Genomic DNA, 17,035 nt, shown 5'->3' on the forward strand with positions numbered 1-17,035 from the left:
GTCAGGGAATGCCGTAGAGTAGAAGCCTATGAGTTTGTTAACTGCCGACATCCTCGATGTTTAGATTAAAAACATACTTCTGAAGGCTATGAACGAATTCAACGGACGCAATTTTCCATTCTCACGAACACGCTTTGCCTGGAAGGAGGGATTCGAGAAACTGCATTGGATGCTGCTGGTGCAAGAATTGGAGTTGCCATGTCGGTAAGAGAGTTCGTTTTTTGAATGTTCGTAGGGCCATGGCCCATTGAAGGGATTCCAGCGGCATTGCCGGTAGGATTTGTGGTGGAAGCAGTAGCCTCATGTAAGAAATGTTGGAAGTTTTGGACTTGATCAGGGGTCAAGGTTGTAAAGAGTTTGTTAAATGCCCGATGGACGGCAGAGACATCGTTTCCTGCCATGTTGGAAAGGAGGATTTTGATATGCGTATATCCTCCGATTTGTTATGGGGTTGTTGATGAGGGCGCTGGAACAGAGGTTTTTGCGAAAGAAAGATCATGGGTATTGTGCAAGGTTAGTTGTGTGAGGATGCGAATGATGGGATAACAAGGGGTTAAAAGAACATGAGAGTTTATGATGTGATAAATTAACGTGGGGTGAGATGTTTTCCAAAGAGAAAGTACCATTTGTTCAACAAGTTAATAGAACAAAGGAATTCACCTCTTCGGACCCATCGCCGAATCATTCACCCGCCTTTTTAGATTCACCTTGCATGCCTGCCACTTTCCCGAGAATTCCCAAATACTCATTTCTGATATTCACGAACATTTCTGGATTGATTATTTTAATTCTATGGCCTGCGGAGCTGGCTTAAGTAGATTTTGTAGGTGGGTCTGTCTAGAGGTTATGACTTCCTAGGTGCTGCCAATCATTGTCGGCCAATGTTGATATACTTAGGCGCCTGTGCCTCCGTAACAAACCACGCCGCTACCTGGTCGGGATCATAGTAGAATCATAACATAAGTTTAATTTCCCTTCTTTGTATATGATCAAAGTAATTTAAGTGCCTGCGCCCTTGGAAACTCCTGAACACATTTAACTAGATCATGTCCGGATTCCGGGAATGATAGTACATTGCTTTGATCCCAGAACGTGCTCTGCTAAAGTCCATGAGCTCCTCGCCCTCCAATGCTTCTACACAGTCCACCAGTTAATAATGTTCCGTCGTCTTATTATCATCTGTGACAAAATGAAAATGAAAAGGGAAAAGAGAGGGCAAAAAAGGAAAAGGAAACGAATGGAACGAAAATGGAAAAGAAAGCCGAGTTGGGAGTAGGATTCTTACCAATTACATCATTGAAATTCTCCAGACGATCCGTAACGTTGACCTCGCGGGGAAACGAGCCGTACTTCTGCCAATTTATTTTATTAAAGAAAAAAAAAATAAGGTAAATAAACGACGACGTTTTGGCGATTCGAAGGACAAACTACGGTCGTGGGACGGCACGGGAATGTAAGGGGGGATTGGATACCTACATCAAAGTATATATTTGGGGCCAGAGCAATCTACGGTTTTGCAGGGAGAAAAACAGCTTAGTGAAACCTTGTCTCCCCTTCCTTTTTTTTCAATACACCCAGACAGAGTTGGTCTCTTACCCAAGTATGTTCGTACTCGAGCCCAGAGGAAGGCAGTTTGTCACAGTGATAAGGCTAATTTTGATTTACTTTAGCAATCAAGCCCAACCGGAATTGACAAGGTAGGGGCCCGCATTGAGGGACTGTGCTCAAAATGAACTAATCAATACGTACTTTCGTTCGTCTCAAGGTTGAGGGAACGCCAGGTAGCACATCTGGAAGAACGGACTTTTCGAACAGCAAAATTAAACAAGTCAAAGTTAGCACCACATATTACTAAACTTCCTTATCCCTCAAGGACGTTTCCAATGCCTAACTTACGCCTTCACACTTCTTCGCGGTGAGATGTCTATCTCTCATCCACCTGAGATGGAGCGCTACTCCGCCAATTGGCATGAGTTGTAGCGTAGCGTTCGGAGTGGTGCGAGGCAGGCGTACACCACATCCAGGGCTCCCTTTGAGAAGGAATTGTTCCCACGGTAGCAAACTTGGTTTATACGACGGGCGATTGAGGCGCTGTAACAGGCGGTCTTCTTCCCTCGCGAGCAGGTTGGCCCGCACGAGGAAGTCGGCTCGGATCTGTGCGTCTACTTTCGACTGCACGGCGGCGACTTGGTCATCAATTGCTTGGGACAAGAGGGCCCAGAAACGTGTTTGTGTCTCTGCTGATGGAAAAAGGGTTGTAGATGATGAAAGTCGTCGCAGCTCTGCCATCACACTCTCGAATATCATGTTGGGACTGCTGTTCTCGACATGAACTTTGTCGTCTTTGATGCAATCGATAAATGTCGTGCACAATATGCTAAGAAATTCGGTGCTGCATTTGCGGGTGGCAATGCCATCACCTGGGATTGGAATTGGTGTTAACAATAGCAACAATTAAATATTGGTCAGTGGTATGTGGGGTCCAATATCATACAATCGAGAAGGCCTGCATCGCAGTCTGCCCAAGGCATGGATGAATTGCATGGCGTTGCCATAAGGATTGGGAGCTCAGGGGTAGAAAAATATCCTCTTGATTAACTTGTTCCAAAGCTCTCGTCGAGTTACGTTTAAAATCGCGGATATCAAAAATGGAGGTTATGGATGATTTTTTGGAACAATGAATTCTTTGAAAGCCCCAGCTTCTGGAATCGTTTGTTAACTTTGCATAGCAACAGCTGGTGACTCCTATACATCGCGACCCAACACCGTAGCAACGAAAATGAACAAACCACTTTCAGAAAAGGAAATCATCCATCTCGCAAAGACCCGCCACCACCCAGCCTTCTACACCTTAGCAACCGAAAGCCATATCATCCACAAAGCTCATCTAACACAGTCCCCCGCTTCCCCCGCTTCCAGAAATATTTGATCGGAGAGGCTGGGCGTCCAACCCCTCCTAAAAACGGTACTGAGAGCATTAACCAGAAATCATTCAATAAAAAGGCAAAACACGGCATTGCTTGCGCGTCCTACAATAGAGGAGCTGGGCTGGGAAGAGGCTGGGAGAAGTATGAATTTAGCAACACATGATGAGTCAAGGCCACGAGTGTAAGGAGGCGGGGGAGGGGATGGGCTAAGTGTTGTGGTATTCACCAGTCAAAGCAAGCAATTAGAATTTAAAGGAGGGGGCTGGCTGGTTGGTGGGGAAACCTGTGAATATGGGGAAGAACACTTTTGCTAACTTTCTGTATTGTGGTATCGTAGTTGTACCTTTTCACAGTGCGGTTAGGTCGCTAGGAAATATTTTGGTGAATTAATTTCACACAACCACAGAGTATGAGGGGTTCCGGAATTGCTTGAGAATGAAAAATTGTTAATAGGAAGAAGGGAAAAAATAATAATATGGTACATTTTGTTAACGCAGCCTGTTTATATCGTTCGGAAAAGCACTGGTCCAAAACATGGCATCTGGCTATAAGTATGCATAGAATAACGTAACTTGCAGGTAAATATCCCTTCGTCATAAATATTTACCGCTGAATACAGAGAATATAGAAAAGGGTTCATAAAAAACCCTCTTTCATAGCGGTGTATTAGGGGGGTGGCATCGGAGGGGTAGCGGCTGCTTTGGGTGTAGGCCTCCCGGGAGGAGGGAGAAACATGGGCATGTATGTCTATATATAAAAGTTGTTAGCTAGACGCTTGTCGTGTTTTTGGAGGGCATTATATATGTGTAAAACCAATCCTATCAATTCAAGAAGTACAAAGGCGCAGGAAACGGGGAAAGGACCCGCAGGCGAGACGTACGACAAGGAGAGAGAGGACTACATATAGAAGGGTTGTCAAGTAGATTAGTTTAGTTTCCGAGGCAATAACGGTCCAGAAAATAGGACCCAGCAAGAAGTTTATAACAGCGAGCGACAGTTCTTACAGGCCATAATCACACCCATGTATGCGGGCGTTGCTGTCTTCTTTTGCTGCTCTGGGGTTTCCGCCATCCAGTTTTGCAGGGAGAACGTAACGGCAGCCCTGTTTCCAGTTAATCAGCGCGATGCGATTCCCATGCCTTCAATGTAACAAGCTGGAATAAGCATACCAGGCAATCATCCTATTGGCGCGGAAGATTTTTTGTTAGCAAAGGTGCACGGGAGACACGAATTGGGGAGACGGCGGGCGGAGAAAGCAAGGGTGAGGAGCGTGTGGAGGCGACACGTACTTATTTCTCGAGAACATCTAATATCGTAAGGCGGCTGGTCAACAATGTTTCAAGCATTGTAATTGATTAGGGCGTCACGGGCTTAAAGTACATACAGCAGCCATGGGCATCGTGTTCGACATCGTGCCTACATTAAAACATCAAGTTAGGATGGCAAGACAAAGACAACGCAGTGAACGCATTCTCAGCTGGCATAGCATACTGCTCATATCCGAAGCCTCTGACGCTTTCGCCGGCGGCTCAACATATGGAACAACTAGCGGTAACAATTAGCATAAGATATAGTCCCATCAATCAGACATCATGGAGATACCAACCGAGCTCCGGTCTCCGCATATCTTTCTTGGTGGCCATCTTTTTCAGAAGTGGAGAGATGGTGTATAGTTTGAACGGAGAGTCACGGAATGTATAATAGCTCGTTCACTGTATTCAAAAAGCAATAATTGTAGCTTGCATTGCGGCAAAAGAAGCTGGAGCAGCGTTTGGAGCAGCGTGAACTCCCCCGTCTGACATTTTGGAATCGCAGTCGCATCGCGCTGTTTCCGGGACTTGGCGGAACTAATCCGGAAATGGGAAAGCGTCTATTGCCCAGAAGTGGCATCATACGATAAGAGAAGCTCCGACATGGACTGCATATTAAAGTAGGCGTAGTATTCCATACTCTAAATCAAGCGAAGTAATTAAACAAAAGAAGCTTATTTACAAGGGAGCGGGACGTGCTGCGAGAGCCGACATGATCTCCCTCAGGATTTTGAGGTGATTTTTCCAATCACTCGTGCGAAAAAAGAGACAGTTGGAATGAAAATGTTGAGTGTACTAAATACATTGTATGGGCTTTTTTCACTCATTTCTCCCCTCTTCTTCCCCGACCTGCTTACTTGCACTTCATCCGAGATCTCTCTGAATGGGGATTGTGGAGAGACCTATGTGGGAGGCGGCAGTTTATGTAACCTTGTCTTGGTTGTGATAGTTTACGGAAGAGTTCCAGCTGTTGAATCATCCTCGTTAGCGATAATAATAGTCCATACAAAGGGGGCTGAATATATCGATAGCGCGGGTGTCATTCAGATCAGGATATTATCCTGGTCTCATGTCTAATCAAAACCAAAACAGCGAGGACCAACGGGAGGGATCCTCGCGTATAGAAAACACTTACAACAAGGTCTATAGGTTTCCAAGATGGGTTAGCAAATGGGATTCGCTCAAATATAAACCACATAGGCAAGCGCCCAAATATGACATGGACATACCTTATCGCCATCACCCCAGGGGTAATTTTTGTTTCGAATGTTTTGGTAAGGGTATTCTACCCGCTCTTCCAAAGGTGGCATGTGCTCCCAGTGTTCCCAATGCTCATTCCACAGGTTGTAGGCATTGATACTGGCGAGAAGGACGACGGGCACGACAGCGCTAGAATTGACACGGTAATTAGATCACCTATTCGGGAATCTCTTTTCTCTATCATTCTAATCCACTCGAATGATGAACTGGATGTGTAGAAATGGGAAACGACCGTAGAGTATAGGATAGCTGAGGGAGGGGTGTTTATGGTCATACTAGATGGAAAGTTTCCGCCACAAGTCTACGAAAAATGAAACACAAGTAATGGTTAGAATTGTCCTGCTTTGACACCACTTGGCAAATCGAGACGGAGAAACAGGCAAACGTACCACTGGTAGCTGCAGCATGAGCTTTTACAGCAGCTCTTTCACGGTTAAAGGCATTGTCAGGGAGTGGGGGAAGCTTTTGCTCGGTGCTGTTGAATCGACGTTGGAGAACCCCAGACCGGACGGGCGACGAACGGGTCGCGGGGACACCAGTTCGCTGGGCCAGGCGAAAAACTGAAACACGAGGGAACATAATGTTTAGTCACTCTATCAATCTGCACGGGAGCCGATTGACGGTCGGTGGTTGCTGTGTGAAGAATGTGTTGTGTGTTGAATCAGGAATTTGTGATGTTGTATGATCGTCCATCTTTGGCTGGATTGCGACAGTTCCGAGAGAACGCTATATCACATGATGATCTTGGCAACTCCTCGTCCCATGCAGGAAATCGCTCGATAATGCCCTAAACATCTACACAACACTCCCTCCAAACCGTGGATGTGCCCTTTATATGAATAATTCTTTTCTTAATTGACAGTCTGTATGGGCCATTTGTCGGTTCTTGAAAACATCGGTCCCAAAAATCTGTTTTTGATGATATCAGATAGGACCCGTCACAGATGGTCAGGTTGACAACCTGGAATGGTACGCAAGCTTGCTCAACCTCAGTATTCCACATATAACTAACCCACTCTGGTTGTAGTTAATGGGATACGGTCAGTGTTATGGTCTAGACAATGGTTTTATGAGGTCTATGGCAAAATAACAATATATTTTTTAGTAACCCGTTTTCGTATCATCCATGGAGAGAGAAGCGGTCCTTCGAGGTATGTACCAGTATTTAGTAATATAGAGACCCGAGAAGTTTGTACCTTGCGTATATGTATAATTTCTAATATTCCATATACAGGCGATGTTCGATGCCCTTGAAGCAGACATAGTGATCTTCCAAGAAACGAAAATTCAAAGGAAAGATTTGCAAGATGACATGGTCCTTGTTAATGGCTGGGACTGTTTTTTCAGCCTACCCAAGTATAAAAAGGGTCCGTAAGACCCGGGTACTATGAACTTTTGAATCGGATACCTATGCAAGTATATATGTAACTAACACTACGCACAGGTTATTCTGGAGTCGTGATATATACCAGGAACTCTATATGCTGTCCCATACGCGCGGAAGAAGGGATTACGGGCATTCTGTGCTTGCCAACATCTGGGTCTAATTTATCGTCACCAACTTCGTTCCGCGACTTGCCAGAAGAAGCACAGATCGGCGGCTACCCTACTGCTGAACAGCTGGCTCTTTCAGATGTAGATGCTGCCACGCTTGATTCTGAGGGACGCTGTATGATCCTGGAGTTCCCAGCATTTGTCTTGATTGGTGTCTACTGTCCGGCGAACAGGGATGAGACAAGAGACGGGTTTCGGACAGGGTTTGTGAATGTGCTTGATGCAAGAGTACGGAATCTAGCCACTATGGGGAAACGCGTCATCGTGATGGGAGACTTAAACATCAGCGGCTCTCAAATCGATTCGGCCCGTGCTCTCGAAGGGATAAGGAAAGGTACCCTGACAGATTCGGAGTTTGTATCTTCGCCCGTTCGTCGTATCTTTAATCAGTGGTCGATGGTGGAAAGGTTATTGGTGACAGGGACCACGGAAGGGAAACGCCTGTCCTTGTGGATTTATGTAGAAAATACCACCGTGATCGACTAGGTATGTATACTTGCTGGGAACAAAGAGTCAACGCTCGACCCGGCAATTACGGTGCGCGGATCGATTATGTTCTATGCGACAGAAGTATGCAAGACTGGTTTTCTGCATCGAATATCCAGGAGGGCCTTATGGTGATTGCGTCCCTACTGTTATGCTTTAGTCCCACATGTAATTCTGATATAGTGACTCTAGGGCTCCGATCACTGTCCCGTTTTTGCCGAATTGAAGGATAAGGTGTCATTGGACGGGATAGAAGTCAACATGCTCGACATTCTCAACCCGAAGGGCACTTTCGAAAATGGACAGCGGAAGCGGGAATACTCCCTCGCAGATACTCTTCCACTTTCGGGTAGATTAATTCCTGAATTTTGTCAGCGAAGAAGCATTAAAGATATGTTATTTCAACAGAGGTCACAAAATGGTTCGCAGGGTAGTGGAAACGCTGCTAGCGGTGTAGCTATCCCCATTTCTGCCCATAAAGCCTCCTCCGACATCAACCTTTCTGCAATAGGGAGGTCGAATATACCTTCCCCGTCTTCTACTCCGATAGCAACATCAGCAGAGCCAAACACTCCGAAGCGGCCTCAGAAAGAGGATGATGGGACAACCTCACGACCCAAACGTTTGAAACGGAGTGAGTCGTCGGCAACTACTACGAAGGCGAAGGGGCAAAAAACCTTGAAAGGTTTTTTTGGCCCGAAAACAACTCCTTGTACTACAGTTGCTTCTGCAGATGATGAAAATGACCACTCTAAGTCGTCGGCTACGACAGAAGGTGGCAGTCCACAAAAGGGAACCGCAATAAAACCTCCATGTTCATCAGGAGGTTGCTGTGACTCTCAAGAAAATGGATGTCAACAATCACAGACGGCTGGCCCACCGGCATACGACAAAGATAATGATAATTCCGGTAGAGTGCATGATCCAATTGCCAACAAGGAATCATGGTCAAAGCTCTTCACGAAAAAGCCTCCACCGAAATGTGATGGCCACGATGAACCTTGCATCAGCCTTGTGACAAAAAAAGCGGGAATCAACCGCGGCCGATCCTTTTGGATATGTTCGCGGCCTTTGGGACCTACGGGTATTAAGAAAACAGGGGATCAGTGGCGGTGCGATACCTTTATATGGTCGAGTGATTGGAATGGAAGTGGGTGAGGATGGTTGAATGGTTCTCTCTCTCTCTCTCTCTCTCTCTCTCTTTCCTCCTTTTTATTTGACCCTCCCTTTACGAATCGAGGCATGTCTTTTTGTCAGTTGAAAGAACTTTCTACTGGACTGGGAGAGAGGTGTCTTGTCGACTGTTATCTAGTATATTGCAGGGGTCCTGCAAAAGCGACAGTTTTTGTATATCGTTTTACTTGACTGATGCGGGCCAGGCTTTGTTCAAAGAAAGACGGCAATCGATTCCGAAAAGTGAGGGGCGGAGATAATATAGAGTGTACGCCATCACGCATATGTCGTGTGCCCCAGTGAGATGCATGTACAAGGCCTATCCTCGTTCAGCACCACATGGGGATCATCTCATTCTTTCCCCCTTGTGCGAGCTGGTGAAATCAATGTGCCAGGAATGCACGTTTTTGCCAAGGAGTGGGGTCCACTTCGATTGGACTACAATGGCCAGGGTTTGGTCAGTGGTGGGTGGCGGTCGTGGCAACGATCGTTGCGGGCCCGGATTGATGTTGGCAATGGATTTAAGGTGGGAAGAGTGTCCAAATAATTTGGCCGACGGTGATTATCGGACGCCAGGAGCAACAGGGGTTTCCATGGTGTTATGAAAATGTTACAGCTCGCTGCTTGACCCGGAGCCTATCGGCAGACACAACCTGAGGGCACAGGGTATGTCGTGTATATCTCAACTATTAGGTGGCTAAATGGATACATACCTAGGTGCGTAAGGAGCCGACTCTTCAGCCTGCGCTCACCTTAGGCCATGTGTTGGATACTTCGTCAAACAACTGATGACAAAGGAGTGGATACCTGAGGAATAAACCTTGCCTTTTTTAGTTTTTTTTTTTTTTTTTTTTTTGTTTTTTTGTTTTTTTTTTCCCTTCTTGCTGTGCAATAGAATACCCAAAAGTTCTTTTTTCAAAGTAACGGCATGCTGGAAGGCAGTTAGTTACAGGATGTAGGGACCTGTCTTGGTTGTGAGAGGCATGCTAAAGAGGAGAGGTATAACTAGCAATGTAACATGGCACAAACACATCTGACTTCTGTTGTGAAAAAAGCGACGAATTAATTAATCATCCGGAGAGACCGGAAGGGATGTTGTTGCTTAGAGAGAACTCTGAAGTGAGACAATAGTGATGACTGATGATATATTATCGTTTCCGCTCAGCCAGAAAAGGTGATGTTGTAGAGAAACGGAGCCGAGGTTTGACCGAGTCTTTGATGATGTCTTCTGCTTGACATGGATATTTAGATAGCCACGTTGGATGACAGTAATGACAACTGTCCCTGGTCCGAAGGAGACATTGCACTGATGAATGAATGGCTGGTAAGCATCAAGCCGATGTCGATGTAAATATCACAACGCAGGAGGAGGCGCGCATATTGACGCTCAAACCTTCCAACACAGTGACAAGACGACTCCCACAAGCATGAATTACTCACCATGTTAACATTAATAGTAAGTAATAATCCCGGAAATCTTGGAATAAGCCAACCAAGACGGGACAGCCGAATAAGTGGTTGGCGCTTTTTTAAACCACGGAAGAGCCCGCAACTTAACCTTAACCCGTTCAGCACCAATGCTGAATTTGCCTGAGAGGTCTGTGAGGAACGGTGAGAGCAGCATGCGGGCATAGACGTAGAGGATGGTTCCGGTGGTTTGAAAAATAAGTGAGACTGCGGGAGTAGTTATCTCTTTCATCTGTCATCTGTTTCTGTAAATAGACACAGAACTATCACTCTATCCCGTGCATGATGATGCTGGATTGGGTGAAGGTTTGACATTTTTGGAAAATAATTAGTTGATCAGCCAAATCGCCGCCGCCTCTGGTCAGACAGAGAGATGCCAGCGCTTTGTCAACCGCTATTCTTCTGACAGACTCGATCTGTGCCATGCTTCACCATTAACTACGGCGTGCTTGTTGGAGTTATCCAGTCCTCCTATCGTAGGCTGGTCCAAGGTTGCCGTGCACCTGACGTTTGCCGACAAACATCGTCGAACTTCGTTGCCCGACCCAATCCAAACTCAGCCAACCAACCACCACCCACCGGCAACAACAGCCATAACCATCAATCTCCCTAAGAGATTTGCAGATACCAGTCGATCCAGCTCGAGGTTTGCGCTGGTTTTCTAGGCTTTGTCACATTCTTACAATCACCTTCCTACGGCCACAGCAGAACTTGGCTTGCCGGCTAATAGCCCATCATCCACCTCCGCATCAGCCGTCAAATCTTCTCCCCACCGCAATCAACTCACCCTCGACAATGAAAATGGCCTGATCGTTCCGATGTCCACCATCGGGACGTCCGCCATGTTTGGAAATGATCCCCCATCCTTCTTCCCACCGACCGCCTTCACGTCCCTCCGCTCCCAGTCGACGCTCGTCAGCCCACCTCTACCCTGCCCCAGACCCCTATCCGGCAATTGATTCCCGCCCGCAGCAAAATACGGTCATCGACCTCACTGAGTCCGATCACAGTGGCGCGGCTGATGGCGAGCGGCCTGCCAAGAGACCGCGGCTGGATGCTGGCAATGGGCCTTCGCAGTCGTCCGAGGACCCTCTCCAGAACCAACATCAACAACATCACCAATCCCAAAACCAGTCCAGCTCTCAACATCATGGTTCCTCCACGGCAAGCGAAGCTCCAGAATCTTCTATGAATCCTTTAGATCTCATGAATGCCTCTTCGACAGAGCAGACCGCGCGGCCGCCATGGTCGTTCCCGAGCGATATACGGAGAACTGGTCCAGGGGCTCAGACGGAGCTTGCCCAGTGGTCGCAGTCTGCATCTTTGCCCCCGCTGCCTATTCGCCCTTGGAAATATGGCATCCAAGAACGGTATGTCGCTGGTGCGACGAACCAGAAAAAAAACGAGGAATGCGGAGAGGTGACGACGACACCGTATCGTATCGACGTTCCCTCCATTGCACCACGATTCGCAGATAACAGTATGTCCTTTTACACTTGAAGAAGCCCTGATTAATGTTGCTTTGTTTTTCTGGATTTCTATTTCCCATTTACTAATGTGCATTGTAGAACCTGCGGATTTCGCTCCTTGGAGAGGATCACACCCTGAAGACGTATTGTCAGAGCAAACCATCAAGCAAGGCTTCCATGACCGCTCTCCAGTGCCCCCTACTGAGAGCACGAGTGCCAGAACAAGTGTTTATCCCCATTTCAAGCGTCGTTCTGGATTGAAACTCTTGTCATCCGTTTTTGCTGCAGCCCTCGAAAAACGCCAGGCCTTATGTACAATCACCGCGGCGTCGACCTTTCGGCCTCCTCCCCGGGTTACACTAACCGATATCAAACGTGAGGCTTGGCTTCGCGATTTGGCAAACCCCTCTATTCCGTTACGTAGACTTAGTCGCACTATACCACATGGAATCAGGGGCAAACTACTTCTAGACCAATGCCTTGGGAAATCCATTCCTATTTGTCGGGCTATATGGCTGGCTAAATGCGTGGGTGCCAACGAATTACGCGCATTCAAGAGAAAAGGGACCTCTGCGGGAGTTGCGAGTGGTCTCGAAACAAAATGGGTTCGAGACTGGACTGTCAGCGTACAGCAATTCATCGAGGGCGTGATTGCTAGTTTTGGCGATGCGAGCTGGAAATTGAGGATCTCTTATAGTATCAGGCTCTCGGCACGGATCTTTCTCGAACACCTGATCGAGCAAGATCATTTTCTAGATTGGTTTCTTACGTCCTTAGATAATTCTTCTTTTGAGAGCCTTCCTGTGTGGCTCCTCATGGTTGGGGTTTACTGGCAAAATATAGTCCGCTATCGCAAAAGGGCAAAGCGTTTGGCGGAGTGCTTACTGGAGAAACTCCGTCTGGTACGTTATATCACAATTCCCCCCATTTTCTCCTCCCTATTCTTAGGACCTAGAAGCTGATGTTATATATTGCAGGTGTCTGACGCCGGTCAAAATGCACACTTGAACCCCGTTGCGCAGCGCCTATCTCGCCTGACCAAAACATTAACCCTGTATCATCCATCCTCCTTTATTCTTCCTCGGACCTGGGCCAAATACGAAAGTGTACTATCATCATGTCTAGACATGAACCTCCCAGAGGACAAGGCCGCTTTCCAAAACCTTAAGGCCAGAAACACTCGAGTTTGTCGGTTACAGAACGATCGTGGGAAACCCATACAATCTATCAATCAACGCCTCATCCAACTTCTTGACTCTTCTAGTGACGTTTCCACCATTTGCTCAGAGTGCTTGAATATATCTCAGGACTATAGCATCCTAGTTACCAAATTGATAGAATGGGCATCGACTTCCTTTCGGTATGGGACGGCGCGAACATACACGGTGGTGCGCGTTTTTCGGAAATGGAAAAAGTCAGGGGTCGATATCGACTCCCACATTCTTTCGTTCCTCATACAAGATCACCGGAAGTCAGGTGTGCGGCTTTTTGATGTGTACCATGTTATTTGCGAGCTGGTTCGATCACAATCATTCTCTGTAGCAAAAATACCTGCAGTGGCTCATGGCACGTGGGGTTCTCAGCAATGTCTCTGACTTTCAGCAGATGGTACAGTACCCCACCATTCCTGAATGTTATTCTATCCATGATCAAAATTGTTATCTAACGTGTACATTTGTAGCATGTTTCGGCTGACATCGGACTCCTCGGCCATCTTCCACCACATCGTCTCCCAAGCCATATATGGAATTTGCGGAATACGCTCTTGTCAAGGACTGGATTTTCAGTAGCTCTTGAGAATGATACGATTCAACTCATTAAGGCTTCCGTTCGACGGCGCCTTCCCCACATGTTTCCTATGCTTTCTATAGATGGAGATGCTGAAATGACAGATGATGTTGATCTTACGTCGCTAAGCTGGACGGTAAGGTCAGAAATAGGAAATTGGATAAGGAATCAGGTAGCCTCTCATGTCAAAAATAGTCTCAAGTAAGTTCAATTTTTTTTTTTTTTTTTATTTATTTCAAAAAAAAAAAAAAAAAAAAAAAATCGCTAGATGTTACGTTACCGTTTCTTACCTGCTAATGGCGCACTAGGAGTGCTATTGACCGCGATTTCGCAAGTGAAGCCAAAACATCGGCACTTACTCCTCAAGAATTTTTCGAAGTACGATATATTCTTGAATGTCTATGTGATTTCTCCATGCTTGCCGACGTTTTGAAGTATGCTTCCGGATCCAACAATGTGACCGTAGTAGCATCAGCCGTCGACACACTGAACTATCATCTAGACTCGTTTAATGCCATCGGTGCTACTGGTGATCTTTTCAAAAGCTTCACAGGAGCTTACGCTAGAATCAGCAAAACTGAATTATCGGTCCAAGATCTAATTGCTTCACTTTTGGATGTTGCCATCAAGCTTCCAGCGGAATTGTCCACGCTTTCTATGCTCCGTCGAGATCAACTCCAACGGGATAGGAAGTTAGCCATGGCAGCTTGCTCTCCAGTCTCTGACCACATTGTTGATACGCTAAATACAGCCAACCCCACATTCACGGAAGAACTGGATCAGCTGTTAACTTCTGGGAATAGCATGGACGAATCAACCATGGCACGAATTTTTGACACCCTTCGGAAGAAACTTGAAGCTGGCAGCATAAATGGGGAACAAAGTGCTCATGAGACTGCGCGATATTTCGCAAACCTTAGGCCGTTCAATACCAAATTGTTCGATAACCTCATGATCAAATGGGTCATTTCGGTGCTGAGGACGTCACCTCGACCAAAACTCTCCTCCATTTTACCACCCCTTATCGGCGTCGGATGCGTGACATTGCACTCTTTCTATGTACTTGCTAGAGCATTTCTGCATTCTGATGCGCATAAAAATGCCATTCCGGATTTGGCAGAGCTTCGCATCGATATGATTCAGCTACTAGACGATAAGCTGTCAAATGGGAATGGATCGCAGGGTCTGGTAAGTTATGACAGATTTTCCACAAGTTGTAAAATGTTGCAGTTGCTTACGTACTTTGTTTTCTTTTTCGCATCAAGGTTGCGTATCGGTTTAAAATTGCCCGGCAAGGGTACATGAGACAGTATTCTGGAGAAGCTCTCGGCCTCATCCAAGATTTGCTCGCAAACCTTTCTGAAAATGGAGTTGACACTCCACCCAAGCAATTCAACAATGATATGCTGAGTACCATTGTGACGCCTCTTTTGTGTGAAATTATTGTTCGACATCCTTCTATTGTTGGTGCGGATTGTCGGGACCGTTTACTGGAAACATTTCCCGCCTGCATGAATCTAACACATCAGGCACTGGGTCGTTTGTTGGCGTCTCCAGTTCAAACTGGTAATGTTTTTTAACCCTGTGATGAGTGTTAATACAGCAACTAACTCGTCTAGGGATAGGCCTAGCTGCAGCCGAAAGAACTATAGAGTCGATCAATGATTTCTCATTACCATTGTGTCTAATAAACTTACGACTGCTGTTCAATTTCGAGTGTGACAATGACGTGAAAAAGCGTATTTATGATGTCGTCTTTGAAGCGGCTAAATCAAATATGCATAAGGGTCAGTCCCATTGGATTGATGTTGTGGGAACCTTGCATGCAGATGCAGCAACAGAGGTGAGCAGGATACCATCTGAACTACAATTTGATGACAGTGCTGACTTTTTTTTTTTCTTTTTTCGCAAAGATCCGCCAACGAGCAGAGGAGCAACTACTGTCCCTTGTGCTCTCCTCCGATTCTCTGCCGGCCAGCCCGGTATCCAAGTCCGGTGCGCCAACATCTATAACCGCTTCTGCGCTCGTATGTCTGCGCATAGTGGAGAATCTATCATTTAGCGTTCCGGAGAATGGTAGTCCGTCACTGGGTCCTATGCTGATCGAAAAGATGAACATGATTCTGCACAGAATTACCATCCTTGAAAGTCACATCATGAATATCAATATAACCCAATATAACGACCAAGCCGCGGCCATTCGCCAGGCTCACGCGACCCAGGAATCTGCCATTACATTCTGGTTTTACATTTTGCTCCGTCTAGTCTCCATCCACCGGTCCACATTTACCCCAGGCACTCTGTCAAAATCCGACTTGGCCGACCAATCCCGCCTACTGATCTCAATCACCTGCATCGCTCTATCGAAGACGCTCTCCCCCAAGGTCCCCTCCGCCCAGCCCTACTACATTCCCCCAACCACCCCTCTTACGTTTGCTGTTCCTCTCCAAGGTTCACAGCCTCAACCCCTTTTCTACAGTACCGATGCTGGCATATCAACCAATCTACGAACTCAAGCCCTAGATGTCGCTGCAACTCTCCTCGACTCTATCCCAGATGATAGTCGCCACCAATGCTCGCGTTTCTTCCGCGACCGCTGCCCTCCCTTCCTTCACCCACAAAACAACCCACGTCTTTTCTTTCTCCTCGGACCCTTAGCAGCAGACACTCAGCCATCGTCATCCACCATGCAATCCTCCCAACAACAGCCGGTAGTACCTAACCTGTCACAAACAACACTAGGCCCCCCCGCCTCTACTGCAACGCCAGCTGCAGGAGCACCTCCTGGTGCTAAGTCAAACTCTTCGTCTTCCCAACAATTCCAAAGCGGCAACATCTACAACACCACAAACTTCCTCCCCTTTGACGACCAGAATTCTCTTGTCGGTAAGTTGCGCGTACAGCATCCGGGCGGCATTGTGGGACGATTTCCACTACGGCCGTGGGAGATGCTGGAGGAGTCGGCGCCGGTTATTGGTGTTAATGACACGGCAGTGGATTTAGGATGGTTTGCAGCGAGGAAGGTCAGGGGTGATGTTACATGATGGGATAAGATGGGAGACGTGGATTCTAACGTGGACATGGACATGATGGCCGTGGAGGAAAAAAGGTGGATATGAATATTTCGGTATATAATATGTGTTTCTCCCACCATTTTTTTCATACTTGTTTGTATATACTTGATGACCCTCGCGATTTTCCTACATCTTGCGTTTACCATATTCCCTCGGGGATTATCTGCTTTCTCTCACCTCACTCAATTTTCTTTTTCTTTTCTTTTTCCTTTGCGGCATACTTTTATGATGGGATTGACGATACATACGTACATGCATATCTTTTATTGCATCTGTGCATTTTCATTACTGTTTTGGGCGACCCACATTTTGGGGTTATTACTCATTTTTCAGTTTTCATCCCTTTTTTTTATGATGTTGGTTCCCTTGAGCGCTGTTATTCCCTTCTGCTTCTGCGTTCCTCATTTTGGGTTCTGCTTAGCTCTAGCATACATGCATGCATCCCTACGTCCCGTACATTATTATCCTTTCTTTCCCATGAAGCCGCATAGCATACTAGTACGGGAGTAGCATTTTTTGAGATTAAA

At 46.5% G+C, this 17,035-nt stretch overlaps 6 protein-coding genes across 6 annotated transcripts; 2 read left to right on the forward strand and 4 right to left on the reverse strand.

The window, feature by feature from the left end:
- Position 1: 1 nt before the first annotated feature.
- HCAG_01169 (predicted protein) lies at positions 2-401 on the reverse strand (the record flags this gene model as incomplete). The annotated part of the gene is made up of 2 exons (XM_001544073.1): positions 2-26; positions 130-401. 2 exons carry the CDS (start codon positions 399-401, stop codon positions 2-4), a joined length of 297 nt encoding a protein of 98 aa, XP_001544123.1.
- A 1,026-nt stretch (positions 402-1,427) lies between these two features.
- HCAG_01170 (predicted protein) lies at positions 1,428-2,307 on the reverse strand (the record flags this gene model as incomplete). The annotated part of the gene is made up of 4 exons (XM_001544074.1): positions 1,428-1,472; positions 1,597-1,650; positions 1,750-1,803; positions 1,897-2,307. The coding sequence occupies 4 exons, from the start codon at positions 2,305-2,307 to the stop codon at positions 1,428-1,430; spliced, it is 564 nt and encodes a 187-aa protein (XP_001544124.1).
- A 1,732-nt stretch (positions 2,308-4,039) lies between these two features.
- Positions 4,040-4,570, reverse strand: HCAG_01171 (predicted protein; the record flags this gene model as incomplete). The annotated part of the gene is made up of 4 exons (XM_001544075.1): positions 4,040-4,108; positions 4,312-4,343; positions 4,419-4,472; positions 4,534-4,570. 4 exons carry the CDS (start codon positions 4,568-4,570, stop codon positions 4,040-4,042), a joined length of 192 nt encoding a protein of 63 aa, XP_001544125.1.
- A 798-nt stretch (positions 4,571-5,368) lies between these two features.
- HCAG_01172 (predicted protein) lies at positions 5,369-6,076 on the reverse strand (the record flags this gene model as incomplete). Its single annotated transcript, XM_001544076.1, has 4 exons — positions 5,369-5,380; positions 5,467-5,626; positions 5,774-5,798; positions 5,887-6,076. 4 exons carry the CDS (start codon positions 6,074-6,076, stop codon positions 5,369-5,371), a joined length of 387 nt encoding a protein of 128 aa, XP_001544126.1.
- Positions 6,077-6,463: 387 nt separating this feature from the next.
- HCAG_01173 (hypothetical protein) lies at positions 6,464-9,499 on the forward strand (the record flags this gene model as incomplete). The annotated part of the gene is made up of 6 exons (XM_001544077.1): positions 6,464-6,466; positions 6,732-6,868; positions 6,970-7,420; positions 7,730-8,691; positions 9,011-9,236; positions 9,428-9,499. The coding sequence occupies 6 exons, from the start codon at positions 6,464-6,466 to the stop codon at positions 9,497-9,499; spliced, it is 1,851 nt and encodes a 616-aa protein (XP_001544127.1).
- A 528-nt stretch (positions 9,500-10,027) lies between these two features.
- On the forward strand, positions 10,028-16,478 carry HCAG_01174 (predicted protein; the record flags this gene model as incomplete). The annotated part of the gene is made up of 11 exons (XM_001544078.1): positions 10,028-10,057; positions 10,510-10,537; positions 10,931-11,091; positions 11,150-11,657; positions 11,746-12,548; positions 12,624-12,830; positions 13,328-13,635; positions 13,743-14,622; positions 14,700-14,901; positions 15,054-15,277; positions 15,348-16,478. 11 exons carry the CDS (start codon positions 10,028-10,030, stop codon positions 16,476-16,478), a joined length of 4,482 nt encoding a protein of 1,493 aa, XP_001544128.1.
- Positions 16,479-17,035: the final 557 nt, after the last annotated feature.

Source organism: Histoplasma capsulatum, genomic scaffold, assembly GCF_000149585.1.
Source record: "Histoplasma capsulatum NAm1 scaffold_1 genomic scaffold, whole genome shotgun sequence".
Classification (NCBI taxonomy): domain Eukaryota; kingdom Fungi; phylum Ascomycota; class Eurotiomycetes; order Onygenales; family Ajellomycetaceae; genus Histoplasma; species Histoplasma mississippiense.